Here is a 15,698-nt window from a genome sequence, read left to right as displayed (position 1 = left end):
GCATCAATCGAGCCCATATGCCCCGAGTCGAGACAATAGAGACATTCCTCGTATCCTCCAATGATGAAAGAGCGAATTAACCAAAACCATGCTTTTACACGCATACAAGCTCCGGCTCACAGGGCTTTAGACGTCATGTTTTGGAAAGTCTTTCAGGAGACGAGACGTTCGTCTGGCGGGGTTATTTATATAGCATGCAGTGGATCATTTCCATCAGAGCAAAGCCGAAGAATTTCAGCAGATAATCCACAATTATATACAACCTCAGAGCGCTGTCAGAGCTCGGTATATATTACGCTTGTGACGGGCCAAGGCCGGCGCGTCGAGATAAATCTGCTCTCGGGATTAATCGCAGCGTTTGCTACCTGAGGTTTACAGCCACTGGAACCAAAGCTTTGTGGGAAGAATCATTCATGAAGCCGGTCTCCGTGATCCCGCAGTAGATGGTCTATTTGAACATTTTCAGTGTGTTATAGTTCATTCTACAGCGTAAATCACACACACTCATACTGAAGATGCGAATTTTGAAGCTGTTATGTTTGTTTTTGGAAATGCGAGTTATTAAATAAGAACGCCTGGGGTGTGAGTGTGTGTGAGTGAGTGTGTGCAGTTTACATTGTAGAACAAAACGTCAAAGTATCGTCGAGTTATGTTTACCACATGTTAGTCCTGATGTCATCGCTGCAACGCTCGAAAAGAACCAGTGTAGGGCGGGGCTTACAGGGGACTGTGAGAAAGGGGCGGAGTTTAAGCGCACTCACTGATTGGAGGATCCTGCATACTGACGTTTGATTGGGAGATCCAGTTATGACAATTTGATTACACAATTTTTTTTAAAGCCCCCCTTTGGAGAAAATCCAGCTTTTAATGTTGTTTATGTGTCTATTAATGTGCTTTAAGACAAAGCATGTGTAAGTTCATAAGTCGACACCATTGCTGAGTATTTCCTCCTTAAAACTGCAGTGAACCAAAGACAGTCTCAGAAACACGCTTTGAAATCGCTGGTGTTTCTGACGTCACAAACTACCTTGTAACCAATCAGATCAACGTGTGATCGTCAACCAGTGGATCTCTGAGCTGAGGGAGTGAGTGGAGGCGGGGCTCATTTGCATATTCATAGAACCACGCATACTAAATGAGGCGAGGGTGTCGAGTTACAGTCAAGATATTTTAAGGCATGAAGACGCAAAATGTCTCATTTTAATGTAGTTTACCTTGAAGTACTAAAATAACTAAAATTAAATAAACTAGAAAAATAGAACTAATAAATGAGAATGTATAAAACAAGACATTTAAAAAAAAAACACAAACTAATAAAAATGACAAAAAAGCAAAACATTTACTTAAACTAAAATGAAAGTGTGAAATGTTTATTCAAAATAACCAAAACTGTAATAATATATATCAATAACACTGACATGTGCGTAGATGAATTATACACAATAAGATGCATTTAAAAAATAAAGAAATAAGAAATAATTAGAAAAAAAAATAAAATAAATTTGTGCAATCAGTTTTACAGGTAATTATTATTCATGTAGAGTTTATGTAAAGCTGAATCTTCACGTTGTTATTCCAGAGAACAAATCAGTTGCCGTTTTGTTAAAGTATGAGGAGTGTCGTGTCTATATAAAAACCCAGCTTTATAAAAATGCGTATTATAGCGCAGATCAATGATAAACACATGCAGGTATTTACAAGATTCATTAATGCTAAACATATCCATACATTGGCGCTGCGAGGAGGCCGAGAGTTTTCTCTCCGCTCTGTGAGTGTGTGTGAACGCAGTTGTTTGGCAGCACAACAAAGACTCTGTCGAGCACAAACAACACAAACTCCATCCGGCATCTGCTTCATCTGCTTCACAGTATCCTGAGTCTGAGAGGACCCGCGAGTAACACACACTGAGTAACACACACACTGAGTAACACACACACTGAGTAACACACACACTGAGTAACACACACACACTGAGTAACACACACACTGAGTAACACACACACTGAGTAACACACACACTGAGTAACACACACACTGAGTAACACGCACACACTGAGTAACACACACACTGAGTAACACACACACTGAGTAACACACACACTGAGTAACACACACACTGAGTAACACACACACTGAGTAACACGCACACTGAGTAACACGCACACTGAGTAACACACACACTGAGTCACACACACACACTGAGTAACACACACACACTGAGTGAGTAACACACACACTGAGTGAGTAACACACACTGAGTAACACACACACTGAGTAACACGCACACTGAGTAACACACACACTGAGTAACACACACACTGAGTAACACACACACACACTGAGTAACACACACACACTGAGTAACACACACACTGAGTGAGTAACACACACACTGAGAGTAACACACACACTGAGTAACACACACACTGAGTAACACACACACTGAGTAACACACACACTGAGTAACACACACACTGTGAGTAACACACACACTGTGAGTAACACACACTGAGTAACACACACACACTGAGTGAGTAACACACACACTGAGTGAGTAACACACACTGAGTAACACACACACTGAGTAACACGCACACTGAGTAACACACACACTGAGTAACACACACACTGAGTAACACACACACACACACTGAGTAACACACACACACTGAGTAACACACACACTGAGTGAGTAACACACACACTGAGTGAGTAACACACACACTGAGAGTAACACACACACTGAGTAACACACACACTGAGTAACACACACACTGTGAGTAACACACACACTGTGAGTAACACACACTGAGTAACACACACACTGAGTAACACACACACTGAGTAACACACACACACTGAGTAACACACACACTGAGTAACACACACACACTGAGTAACACACACACACTGAGTAACACACACACACTGAGTAACACACACACTGAGTAACACACACACTGAGTAACACACACACACACACACACACACTGAGTAACACACACACACACACTGAGTAACACACACACACACACACTGAGTAACACACACACACACTGAGTAACACACACACTGAGTAACACACACACTGAGTAACACACACTGAGTAACACACACACACACACTGAGTAACACACACACACACACACACACTGAGTAACACACACACACACTGAGTAACACACACACTGAGTAACACGCACACTGAGTAACACGCACACTGAGTAACACGCACACTGGGTAACACGCACACTGGGTAACACGCACACGGAGTAACACGCACACGGAGTAACACGCACACGGAGTAACACGCACACTGAGTAACACGCACACTGAGTAACACGCACACTGAGTAACACGCACACTGAGTAACACGCACACTGAGTAACACGCACACTGAGTAACACGCACACTGAGTAACACACACACTGAGTAACACACACTGCCGCTCAGACGTTTGGGATCGGTAAGATAAAATACTAAAATAAAAACGTTAATATTGTTAAATATTATGACAATTTAAAATGACTGTTTTCTATTTTAATATATTTTAAAGTGTAATTTATTCCTGTGATCAAAGCTGAATGTTCAGCATCATTACTCCAGTCTTCAGTGTCACATGATCCTTCACAAATCACTAATATGATGATTTGATGCTCAAGAAACATTCATTAATGTTGAAAACAGTTGTGTACAATTTATTTTCAGGATTCTTTGATGAATAGAAAGTTAGAGAGTGATTTCTGAAGGATCATGTGACACTGAAGACTGGAGTAATGATGCTGAAAATTCAGCTTTGATCACAGGAATAAATTACACTTTACTGTATATTCACATAGAAAATTTATTTAAAATTGTCATAATATTTCACAATATTACTGTGTTTTTTGTGTGTATTTTTAATCAAATAAATGCATTCTTGGTGAGCAGAAGAGACTTCTTTTAAAAACATAAAAAATCTTACCGATCCAAAACTTTTGACTGGTAGTGTGTGTGTGTGTGACGTTCTTCTGTCTGTCGTCACTGAGATGATGATGTGGTATCAGACCGATATCAAACTCGCTGTCGTCATCATGATCTGCATGCTCTGAAATCATTAAGAAAACTCCCCAGAACATCCAGCCCTGCTAATCAAAAGCATTCTCGCTCTCGCTAGGTTTGAGCGCGCTCCAAACGTCTCCGCGCTCGTCTTTGATAGTCATCTGTTTGAGATGAGACTCACACACCTCTTGCTCATGTTTCTCGTTTCACTCGTTTATGGATGTGCTGGTAATCTGATACGCAGAACTCACCTGCGCTTCGTTAATCCAAAGCCCGTTAGTTCATATCCTTCCTGATGTCACACTGCCGTGCTCTCAGTGCGTACACGCCAGTCAAACGCTTTAGATCGGGAAGATTTTTTAATGTTTTTAAAAGAAATCTCTTCTGCGTACAAAGGCTGCATTTATTTGATTAAAAAACAACAAAAAAACTGTAATATTGTTCAAAATTATGGCAATTTAAAAGAACTGTTTTCTATGTGAATATACAGTAAAGTGTAATTTATTCCTGTGATCAAAGCTGAATTTCCAGCATCATTACTCCAGTCTTCAGTGTCACATGATCCTTAAGAAATCATTCTAATATGATGATTTGAAGCTCAAAAAACATTTTTGATGAAACATTATCAATGTTGAAAACAGATTCTTTGATGAATAGAAAGTTCAAAAGAACATTAAATGGAAAAATATAATCTTTTGTAACATTATAAATGTCTTTACTGTCACTTTTGATCAATTTAATTCATCCTGCCCTTCATTTCTAGTGCGATGCATGAGCTGCATGTGGTTTTTAGCATCTCTATTTGGTGTGTGTGTGTGTGTGTGTGTGTGTGTGTGTGTGTGTGTGTGTGTGTGTGTGTGTGTGTGTGTGTGTAAAGCTGCTGAAGTGGAGATTTCTGACGCTAATAGATCAAGTGCAGTAAAATACACACTTGTTTTCTCTCCGTTAGCCTAAGGAAGACCAGTGTTGTAGAAGCAAAATATTCAATGCATAAAAAACAAACAAACAAAAAAACTATTTTGCCTTAACCCTCTATAGAGCACATTATGTTCTAACCATGAAATATTTTATATTTTTTTAAACAAGTTTTTATTACATGAAATGGCTTCAATCAAACAAATCAAAAAAGATTTTTAAAAATATATATATATTTTGTTTTTTACGTCAATTTACGTCAAAAAGTCGTTTTCTATAAAATTATGATTTTCTTAGTTAGTTGGTAGTACTTTATTGTTCAGCCTCAGCTGAAAATTGGTCTTTGGTCTCGCCATACAATCACAAAACAATTAACAATACACAATATACATTTCCTTCCTCTTATTCAAAAGACTTATTGCATTTGGTACAGAAGTTTGTTTATATATTGCTTTAATCGCTTTTGGTGTTCTGTAGCGACGACGTGATGGCAGTAATTCAGCATGATTCAAGGGGTGTGTTGTGTGTCTTGCTATAGTCAAAGCTTTTCTCTGAACAGCAATTTGATGTAACGATGATTTTTGCTTGGATCCTATCATTTTTAAAACCATCTGTCCCTATAATAATATCATGATTTACATCTCTCGAGTCACGCCCCATCATCTTATTCAAGCCTTGCCAAGCACTCCTTGCATCTTGATTCGCTAACTGATCCTCTACCTTACATTTAAAGTCAGTTTTTGCTTTTTGTGTCATGGCTCTCAAGTCCTTCCTTTTCATTTTAAAACCCTCATGATTATTTTCACGAAATGCCCAATTCTTTTCATTAAGGAGTTTCTTTAAATCTTTAGAGAGCCATGGCTTCTTTCTATTTAATTTGCACATTTCTTGTAGAAATGTATAGATTTATTTACTTGGAACTCATGCACAACAAAAATAAGTAGATCCCTATCATTCCCAACTCATCCTCACTCTCATCACATGGAAGAGCTGAATCTGCACTCTTCCCATCGCCCTTTCCATGAAGTATTGCTGTATTCATTTCTGAAAAGAAGAAATCAATTTGGTATTTATACATAAATACAACTATGCTACAATTAACATACATAAATAAATAACTGCAATCATATATTGTTGATGCTACTATCTAAAAATCCCAGTGGGAAGTACATCACTGCAGTCCCTTTGAGCTACAGCGCTGCCATATGGAGACATGGATATTTTCTCAATTTACTGTAAAACTATGTCAGAAAAAGCTGATTTATGAATAAAAAGATCTAATTTACTGATTAAAGATGCTGAAGAAATCCCCCTGAGCAGAGATGTTTAGAGATGAGGTGAATAGAGCAGTTTCTGGAGCTCTCCAACAGGGACATTTAAAGGTCATGTGACTTAAAAACATAATTCCCACAGTTCAATATATTGTATTTTATTCTGAATATCAAGGAAATGAGTAGGAATGAATTCTAAACGTCGTTGGATAGAGGGTTAAGAGAATAAGATGCTGCCGGTCTTCAGCCCTGTGTGTGTGTGTGACGCTCATGTGCTTCTCCTGCAGGGTGTGTGAAGGAGGTTCAGCAAGTGTGTGAGAACTCGTCCGACGAACATCTTCAGCCCTTCAAGGACAAGATGGAGATCTTCATCAGCACCGGTGCGTCACAGACACAGCTTCACACAGCTTCACCTGATCAGGATATGAGTTATTCTGCATAACTCATATCCACGTGTGGCGCCTGCCCTCTAACAAACGGCATCAGGCGCTGTGCTTCGACACGAAACAAAGTCTCAGCTTTCAGATTCTGAATCGCCAGCTTGTGAATCGAATCAAATTGTGACGATATCAAAAGTTCAGAATCAAAAGTTCAATCCTGGGATTTAAGAATCAATATCGGTTGATCATTGTGAGATTCCAGTAAAAGCGAACCCAGAACTAGAGCGAACTCATCCAGAGTGAAACTCCTTCGGGATCTGACGGGATCATGTGTTGCTGTAAAGCTGGTGAACTTTTCCCGTAAAGAGCGTCAGGACCGACCCAGAGCTGAAGCAGATCCAACAGTTACTGAGACATCATCACTGCTTATCCATCCCTTCATCCATCCCTCTATCTCTCATCTATCATCCATCCATCCATCCATCCCTTCATCCATCCCTCTATCTCTCATCTATCATCCATCCATCCCTCCATCCATCCCTCTATCTCTCATCTATCATCCATCCATCCATCCATCCCTTCATCCATCCCTCTATCTCTCATCTATCATCCATCCATCCCTCTATCTCTCATCTATCATCCATCCATCCCTCTATCTCTCCTCTATCATCCATCCCTCCATCCATCCCTCTATCTCTCATCTATCATCCATCCCTCCATCCATCCCTCTAACTCTCATCTATCATCCATCCATCCCTCTATCTCTCATCTATCATCCATCCATCCCTCTATCTCTCCTCTATCATCCATCCCTCCATCCATCCCTCTATCTCTCATCTATCATCCATCCCTCCATCCATCCCTCTAACTCTCATCTATCATCCATCCATCCCTCTATCTCTCATCTATCATCCATCCATCCCTCTATCTCTCCTCTATCATCCATCCCTCCATCCATCCCTCTATCTCTCATCTATCATCTATCCATCCCTCTATCTCTCATCTATCATCCATCCCTCCATCCATCCCTCTATCCCTCTATCTATCATCCATTCATCCCTCCATCCATCCATCCATCCCTCTATCTATCATCCATCCCTCTATCCCTCTATCTATCATCCATCCCTCTATCCCTCTATCTATCCCTCTATCCCTCTATCTATCATCCATCCCTCTATCCCTCTATCATCCATCCCTCCCTCCATCCCTCTATCTATCATCTATCATCCATCCATCCCTCTATCTCTCCTCTATCATCCATCCCTCCATCCATCCCTCTATCTCTCATCTATCATCCATCCCTCCATCCATCCCTCTAACTCTCATCTATCATCCATCCATCCCTCTATCTCTCATCTATCATCCATCCATCCCTCTATCTCTCCTCTATCATCCATCCCTCCATCCATCCCTCTATCTCTCATCTATCATCTATCCATCCCTCTATCTCTCATCTATCATCCATCCCTCCATCCATCCCTCTATCCCTCTATCTATCATCCATTCATCCCTCCATCCATCCATCCATCCCTCTATCTATCATCCATCCCTCTATCCCTCTATCTATCATCCATCCCTCTATCCCTCTATCTATCCCTCTATCTATCATCCATCCCTCTATCCCTCTATCATCCATCCCTCCCTCCATCCCTCTATCTCTCATCCCTCCATCCCTCCATCCCTTCATCCCTTCATCTTCACTGTGGGTGAACCTCATGAAAACGTCTCCAGCAAATATTTCACTCCAAAACCGAAAGAAAAAAGTATGTTTTTATAAGTACAAATTAATAATATTAGGACAAAATCAACTCCCACTATTGATTCCAATAGAGCCACGATTCTTTAATAACCATAATTGTATTTACCTTCTTTTTTTATCATTTAATAATTGTTATAAAATAATTCTGTTTTTAAATCTTATCTCTTATTAGTTATTTATTTTTACACCCATTAGCGTCATTATTTCACATTAACATTTATTATTGTATATGTATGTGTGTGTGTGTGTGTGTGTGTATACACACTTTGTATTTAGGCGTGATGTATGAGCTGGACGTGTTCTTGACAGGTTTTGTGAGATTCGCTCTCTTTATATTGTTCTTTCCTAGAGTTTGATTTGATCTGATGTCGAGTGAGTTGTTCTTCTAAAGCTTTATGAGCACATTAATTCTTCAGCGTGTTTGTGGCCGCAGAGATTCACTCGGTGAGAAACCGCAGTCGATTGATGTGTCCGTCTGATTCCATCACACGTGTGTTTTAAAGCGAGGGATCCGTGTTACTCCATAATGAACCCTGAATCTGAGGCTCTTTATGGAGAGCGCAGCCGCGAGTCGCTTTTAAAGCCTGGATTTATTGTCCTTCTCAGCGTGCAGGTCCCATAACTTTCTAGTTAGCCACTACTGGTTTCATGTTTACAGACGGAGCTGAGGAGAAAATTCACACATCCCTCTCCGCGGCGCGCACACACACACACACACACACAGCGAAGGGAGACCACAGGCGCCAGTCCACCCCTGCTGAGACCAACGCCATTGGTCACGGCTCACCCCGTCTTCATTAGCCTGAGACAATCAGCCACACACACACACACACACACTCGCGCGCGCTGGGGAAAACAGAAAGCGCTGTTCACACTCTCCCCCACCGAAAGACCCCCAAACTCGCCTTTGAACAATGTTTCGGAGACTTCCCGCTCTTAAATCAGGGAGTGGGAAAGGTCCCCCATCATAGTAAAAAAAAGGGGATGAATCTGGAAAATGCAATAAATCTGAGATCATAGGCGCGCTCTGGCCTGAGATAAATTCTTGCACCTCGGCCCGGCCGCCGCACATCTGCCTTACATTTAGACACTTTTACATGGAGCAGCTCCACGGGAGCCACTAGTGCAACACACACACATTCACATTCACACACACACACACACACACACACACATTCACACTCACACAAACACACATTCACACGCACGCAAACACACTCACGCATGCGCGCGCACACACACACACTCTATCTCTCTCACACACACACACGCACACGCACTCTTACACACTCTCACACACTCACACTCTCACACACACCCTTGCACACAGACGCCTGGTGTGAAACGTGTGCAACACACTCCCTAAGAGGAAAACACATCAACACAAACACTTCAACATCTCTGTTGTTTCTCCTAGACAGTGAAACTCGTGTCCGAATCTCAAACGTTTCTCATCAAACGCTCATCGGTCAGTCTTCAGCTCTATTACTGCATGCAACGAAATAAAGCATTTATTAATCTTAATGTTAATCTCAACATTTACACGATCAAAACTTGTCTCTGTTAATATTAGTCAATGCACTGTGAACTATCATCAATATGAGGATTTTTATTAAGTAACAAAGATTAATAAATGCTGCAAAAATATTTTAGTTCATGTTAGTCGATGCATTAATTAATGTGAACAAATGAGAGCTGACTGTAAAGTGTTACCATGTTATGTAATGGACCTCTGCTTGCATTATCAGACACAGGAGACTGAACCGCTTTTTGTATCTTGGCAAATCTGAGCACAGTTTGAGACGTTGTTGAGATCTCACGATTGTGTTGTTTTTTTCTCTCTGGAGAAACAAAGTCTCAGTTTGATCTCATCCAGAATGAATAATAGAGAAATTAAAGATCTCCAATTGAGATAAAAAGTCGCTGTTTTTATCCGGTGGTGGAAATGAGCTTCTATGATGTTTCTCATCTCAGTATGTTGTGTTTGGTCCACAGCACAATCTGAGTACGCGTGTGAAGACGATCGACTGCGGGCGGCACAGAACAGGTATGAAACCCCTTCAGGACACACACCCTGCGTCTCAATGTACACACCATCCATCCTGAACAGTGTGTGAGATTAGAATCAGTGTGTCCCAAAGCATAGTGTGTTGAAGAGAGTGTGTCAGGTGTTCCCGGTGGGTTTTCGAAGTGTGGATCCGTGCTCAATATAACAGCTAATATTACCCACAATACACTGCACTTTGGAGGAGGAACTACAAACATGAGTAAAAAGTGTTAAAAAAACTACAAAACATGGCGGATATGTGCGACCGACGGTGAGAGGTTTAGATATAGGTTTGAGTCACTAATCAAAGTTTGATTAAAAAAATATTTCTGTAATGTTATCCTTGTTATATTATTGTTTCTGATGGGGTCGTAAGGTAGTTTCATCATTTACAGGCGTTAGTCTGTGATTTTATTGGGGACATTTAAATTTAACATTTAATTTAATAATAATACTAATAATAAGGTTTATTTATATAGCGCCTTTCCAGAGCTCAAGGACTCTTTACAATGAACAAGCTACAATAATGGCAATGGACAATGATGACAAACAAAACAACAGTAGGTAGATGAGAGTAAAAGTACAGTAAAGGAGGATTATGTAGATGGGGCAGCATACAGCAGACTACAATCAGACACAACGAAATGATACAACTTAAGAATGGTAACATTCAGAAAATAAGTGAGTTTTGAGCATAGGTTTAAATTCAGAAATAGTATTTCAACTAATTAAACTTTTACTCCAGGTTTACTCCAGAGCAGATATATATATATATATATAAATTAACTAAATTAAGAACTTTTTTTAAAACAAAAATGAAACATCACTGAACTTTCTGTGACACTATTTTCTTCTGGACACAAACTTTTTTGCATTATTTTCCTGTTATCTCTGTAAAGCTGCTTTGAAACAATCAGTATAGTAAAAAGGTCTATATAAATAAAGCTGAGTTGACTTATTGCCGTCCGAATCCAGAATGTCCGTGTTTTTCTCCCACCACCCGTGTGAAAATCCACGGCTGAATTACCTTCTGTTTTTGACGAACACCAAGATCGTGTGGTGATTTAATCGCCGTCCAAATCCACATCTCTGAGTTTACAAGAGGAGATTTGTATTTTTTATTTTTTTTTTTTTTACCTTTATTTTACCAGGAAGTCTCATTGAGATCAAAAATCTCTTTTACAAGAGAGATCAATTCAAAAATCACTGTTTAAATCCTGTTTGGGTCAATAGCACCGTCCAATGACTGTTGCGCTACACAGCTAAATTCATATGCATTTTAAAGATCTAGCCTACACTCGTATCACTGAAATGCTGGAAAGTATTTACAAGAACAATATTTCATCACCACTCAAAAGAGAAAGAGAAGAAAAGCACGTAAACATTTGAAATGGGCAGATATTATGACAGCAATTATATACATTAAAAAATAAACCACGCAGCTTTGTGTTTACCTCATCTAAATTAGAGGCTAAATTAACTGATTTCTGCTAATTTTCACATTTTTAAAATGACATCCATCATTTTGAGATAAAATAAAATACAAACAGTTATTTTAACTACAGTGCATATATCTTTTTAATAAAAAAAGTGTATATAGTTTTAAATAATCAAATAATAAATAGGACATTAGGCTATTTTAATATTATTGAATTAAATATGAATTTATTCTTATTATTCCAAGTATATGACATTTCATTTACAGCAGAGAATCATGCGAATGACCATGTGAGCAGTGCGTTCACAGATTCGTGGGATCACGAAACTCGCTCCTCCACCGTCAGTAAATCTCCATCCGAATGCATGAGTTTATCACTGAGGTGCCATGCTAATTTATTTTTACGGACGTCCACATGAGAAACAATTACCGTCCGAATAGGGCCAAAGACGGCATCGTGACTGAGGTGACCTCATGATTTAGAGCGCTCATTTTCAGCAGAATAGCCCACAAGATAATCTCACACTATTGATTTTAATAGAGCCACGATTCTGTAAAATACAGAATATTAAGTCCATTTTTAATTAGACTGTATTGTTTTATTGATATTTTTCAGTATTGAATGAAATGCACACTACCATTCAGTATGATTTTAAAAAGAAGTCTCTTCTACATTTATTTGATGACAAATACAGTAAAAATTATGAAATATTATTGTAATGTAAATCATCTGTTCTCTATGTGAATATACAGTAAAGTGTAATTTATTCCTGTGATCAAAGCTGAATTTTCAGCATCATTACTCCAGTCTTCAGTGTCACATGATCCTTCACAAATCACTCTAATATGATAATTTGATGCTCACGAAACATTTATGATTATTATCAGTGTCGAAAACGGTTTCATATTTTCGTGAAAACTGATACATTTACTTTTCAGGATTCTTTGATGAATAGAATGTTCTAGAAGAACAACATTTGTTTGAAATAGAATGACTTTTAATCGATTTAATGCATCCTTGATGAACCCGAACTCTTGAATGACTCATATTTTTTTCTAGTTGCTAATGCATTCTGGGATTGTTTGGTCTGTGAGTAGCAGGTGTGTTTCTGAACTGTGAGCGCCGTGAAGGATGGTTCTGGAGGAGCGTTGTGTTATCGTGGTCTTATCATGTGTATTTGAGCGTGTCAGACTCCCGACAGGAACACTGTGAACTGTGTGCGCTGATTTATGTGCAAGCGTTCGACTGCCAGATGCTGCACGACGGAAAATATCTGGAACTTTTCATAGAGGGGGGAAAAGGACAAACAAAGCATATTGATTATTTTTCCTTGTTTAGATTTGAGAGGTTTTTTTGTAACCCGAAACAAAACAAAGCGAAATGAAATAAATAAGACGCAGAACATGCACACACAGAATAAAGAAATGACTTCCAGCTAACAGGGAACGTTCTCAGAACAAGAAGTTATGAACAAACGTTCTTCTCAAACGGTCTTGAATAATGTTCTCAAAATATTAGCACAAATAAATTATTTATAAAGTGACGTTCAGAGAACATTCTAAAGTGACGTTCAGAGAACATTCAAAAGTAACATTCAGAGAACATTCAAAAGTGACGTTCAGAACATTCAAAAGTAACATTCAGAGAACATTCAAAAGTGACGTTCAGAGAACATTCAAAAGTAACGTTCAGAGAACATTCAAAAGTGACATTCAGAACATTCAAAAGTGACATTCAGAGAACATTCAAAAGTAACGTTCAGAGAACATTCAAAAGTAACGTTCAGAACATTCAAAAGTAACGTTCAGAGAACATTCAAAAGTAACGTTCAGAGAACATTCAAAAGTGACGTTCAGAGAACATTCAAAAGTAACGTTCAGAACATTCAAAAGTAACATTCAGAGAACATTCAAAAGTGACGTTCAGAGAACATTCAAAAGTGACGTTCAGAGAACATTCAAAAGTGACGTTCAGAGAACATTCAAAGGTAACGTTCAGAACATTCAAAAGTAACGTTCAGAGAACATTCTAAAGTAACGTTCAGAACATTCAAAAGTGACGTTCAGAGAACATTCTGAAGTGACGTTCAGAGAACGTTTAAAAGTGACGTTCAGAGAACATTCTAAAGTGACGTTCAGAACATTCTAAAGTGACGTTCAGAGAACATTCAAAAGTGACGTTCAGAACATTCAAAAGTAACGTTCAGAGAACATTCTAAAGTGACGTTCAGAACATTCTAAAGTGACGTTCAGAGAACATTCTAAAGTGACGTTCAGAGAACATTCAAAAGTGACGTTCAGAACATTCAAAAGTAACGTTCAGAGAACATTCTAAAGTGACGTTCAGAACATTCAAAAGTAACGTTCAGAGAACATTCTAAAGTAACGTTCAGAGAACATTCTAAAGTAACGTTCAGAGAACATTCAAAAGTAACGTTCAGAGAACATTCAAAAGTGACGTTCAGAGAACATTCAAAAGTGATGTTCAGAGAACATTCTAAAGTGACGTTCAGAGAACGTTTAAAAGTAACGTTCAGAGAACATTCAAAAGTGACGTTCAGAGAACATTCTAAAGTAACGTTCAGAGAACATTCTAAAGTGACGTTCAGAACATTCAAAAGTAACGTTCAGAGAACATTCTAAAGTAACGTTCAGAGAACATTCTAAAGTAACGTTCAGAGAACATTCAAAAGTGACGTTCAGAGAACATTCAAAAGTGACGTTCAGAGAACATTCTAAAGTGACGTTCAGAGAACGTTTAAAAGTAACGTTCAGAGAACATTCAAAAGTGACGTTCAGAGAACATTCTAAAGTAACATTCAGAGAACATTCAAAAGTGACGTTCAGAGAACATTCAAAAGTAACGTTCAGAGAACATTCAAAAGTGACGTTCAGAGAACATTCAAAAGTGACGTTCAGAACATTCAAAAGTAACATTCAGAGAACATTCAAAAGTGACGTTCAGAGAACATTCAAAGGTAACGTTCAGAACATTCAAAAGTAACGTTCAGAGAACATTCTAAAGTGACGTTCAGAGAACATTCTAAAGTAACGTTCAGAGAACATTCTGAAGTGACGTTCAGAGAACGTTTAAAAGTGACGTTCAGAGAACATTCTAAAGTGACGTTCAGAACATTCTAAAGTGACGTTCAGAACATTCTAAAGTGACGTTCAGAGAACATTCAAAAGTGACGTTCAGAACATTCAAAAGTAACGTTCAGAGAACATTCTAAAGTGACGTTCAGAACATTCAAAAGTAACGTTCAGAGAACATTCTAAAGTAACGTTCAGAGAACATTCTAAAGTAACGTTCAGAGAACATTCAAAAGTGACGTTCAGAGAACATTCTAAAGTGACGTTCAGAGAACGTTTAAAAGTGACGTTCAGAGAACATTCTAAAGTGACGTTCAGAGAACGTTTAAAAGTAACATTTCCATAATGTGTGAGGAATGATGAAATGGAATGTTCAGAAAACATTCAGAAATAACATTTTCACAACTTAATGGGAATGTTAGCAAACCGTACTGGGAACGTGTTATCGTTGGCTGGGTATAAAGTGCAGATGTCAGCGTTTGAAAAGCTTCCCTGGAGAGAATCCCGCACATGGACTCCACGCTTGACTCCACGTTAATGAAGGTGTTGAATTGGCCAATATTGATCAAAAGAGCCTGGCAGCCAGAAACTCCTTTAATTTACCTTTAATTTGGTCCCAGAGAAGAGCCGGCTACAGAAGCTGTAAGTGTGGCTTTCCCAGAGTTCCCATGGACGCACCTCGTTAAAGTGACCCGCGGGTGATGGATTCGGGATCTGGGTGGGCGTCCACATGTGTCCCGACCCGAGGCCGGCA

At 39.0% G+C, this 15,698-nt stretch overlaps 1 protein-coding gene across 2 annotated transcripts in view; it reads left to right on the top strand.

Moving 5' to 3' along the window:
• Window positions 1–15,698, top strand: part of LOC311280427 (formin) — a 75,291-nt gene that overhangs the window by 52,877 nt on the left and 6,716 nt on the right. For both annotated transcript variants that reach the window (XM_084392583.1, XM_084392584.1), the window contains 2 exons: window positions 6,515–6,607; window positions 10,362–10,413. In XM_084392583.1, coding sequence (XP_084248709.1) covers window positions 6,515–6,607; window positions 10,362–10,413 — 145 coding nt within the window. The remainder of the gene's footprint in view (window positions 1–6,514; window positions 6,608–10,361; window positions 10,414–15,698) is intronic.

This window comes from Rutilus rutilus, assembly GCF_951802725.1.
Source record: "Rutilus rutilus genome assembly, chromosome: 21".
Lineage (NCBI taxonomy): Eukaryota > Metazoa > Chordata > Actinopteri > Cypriniformes > Leuciscidae > Rutilus > Rutilus rutilus.
Note: the sequence above shows the minus strand (reverse complement) of the source record. Positions and strands in the feature narration are given on the sequence as shown.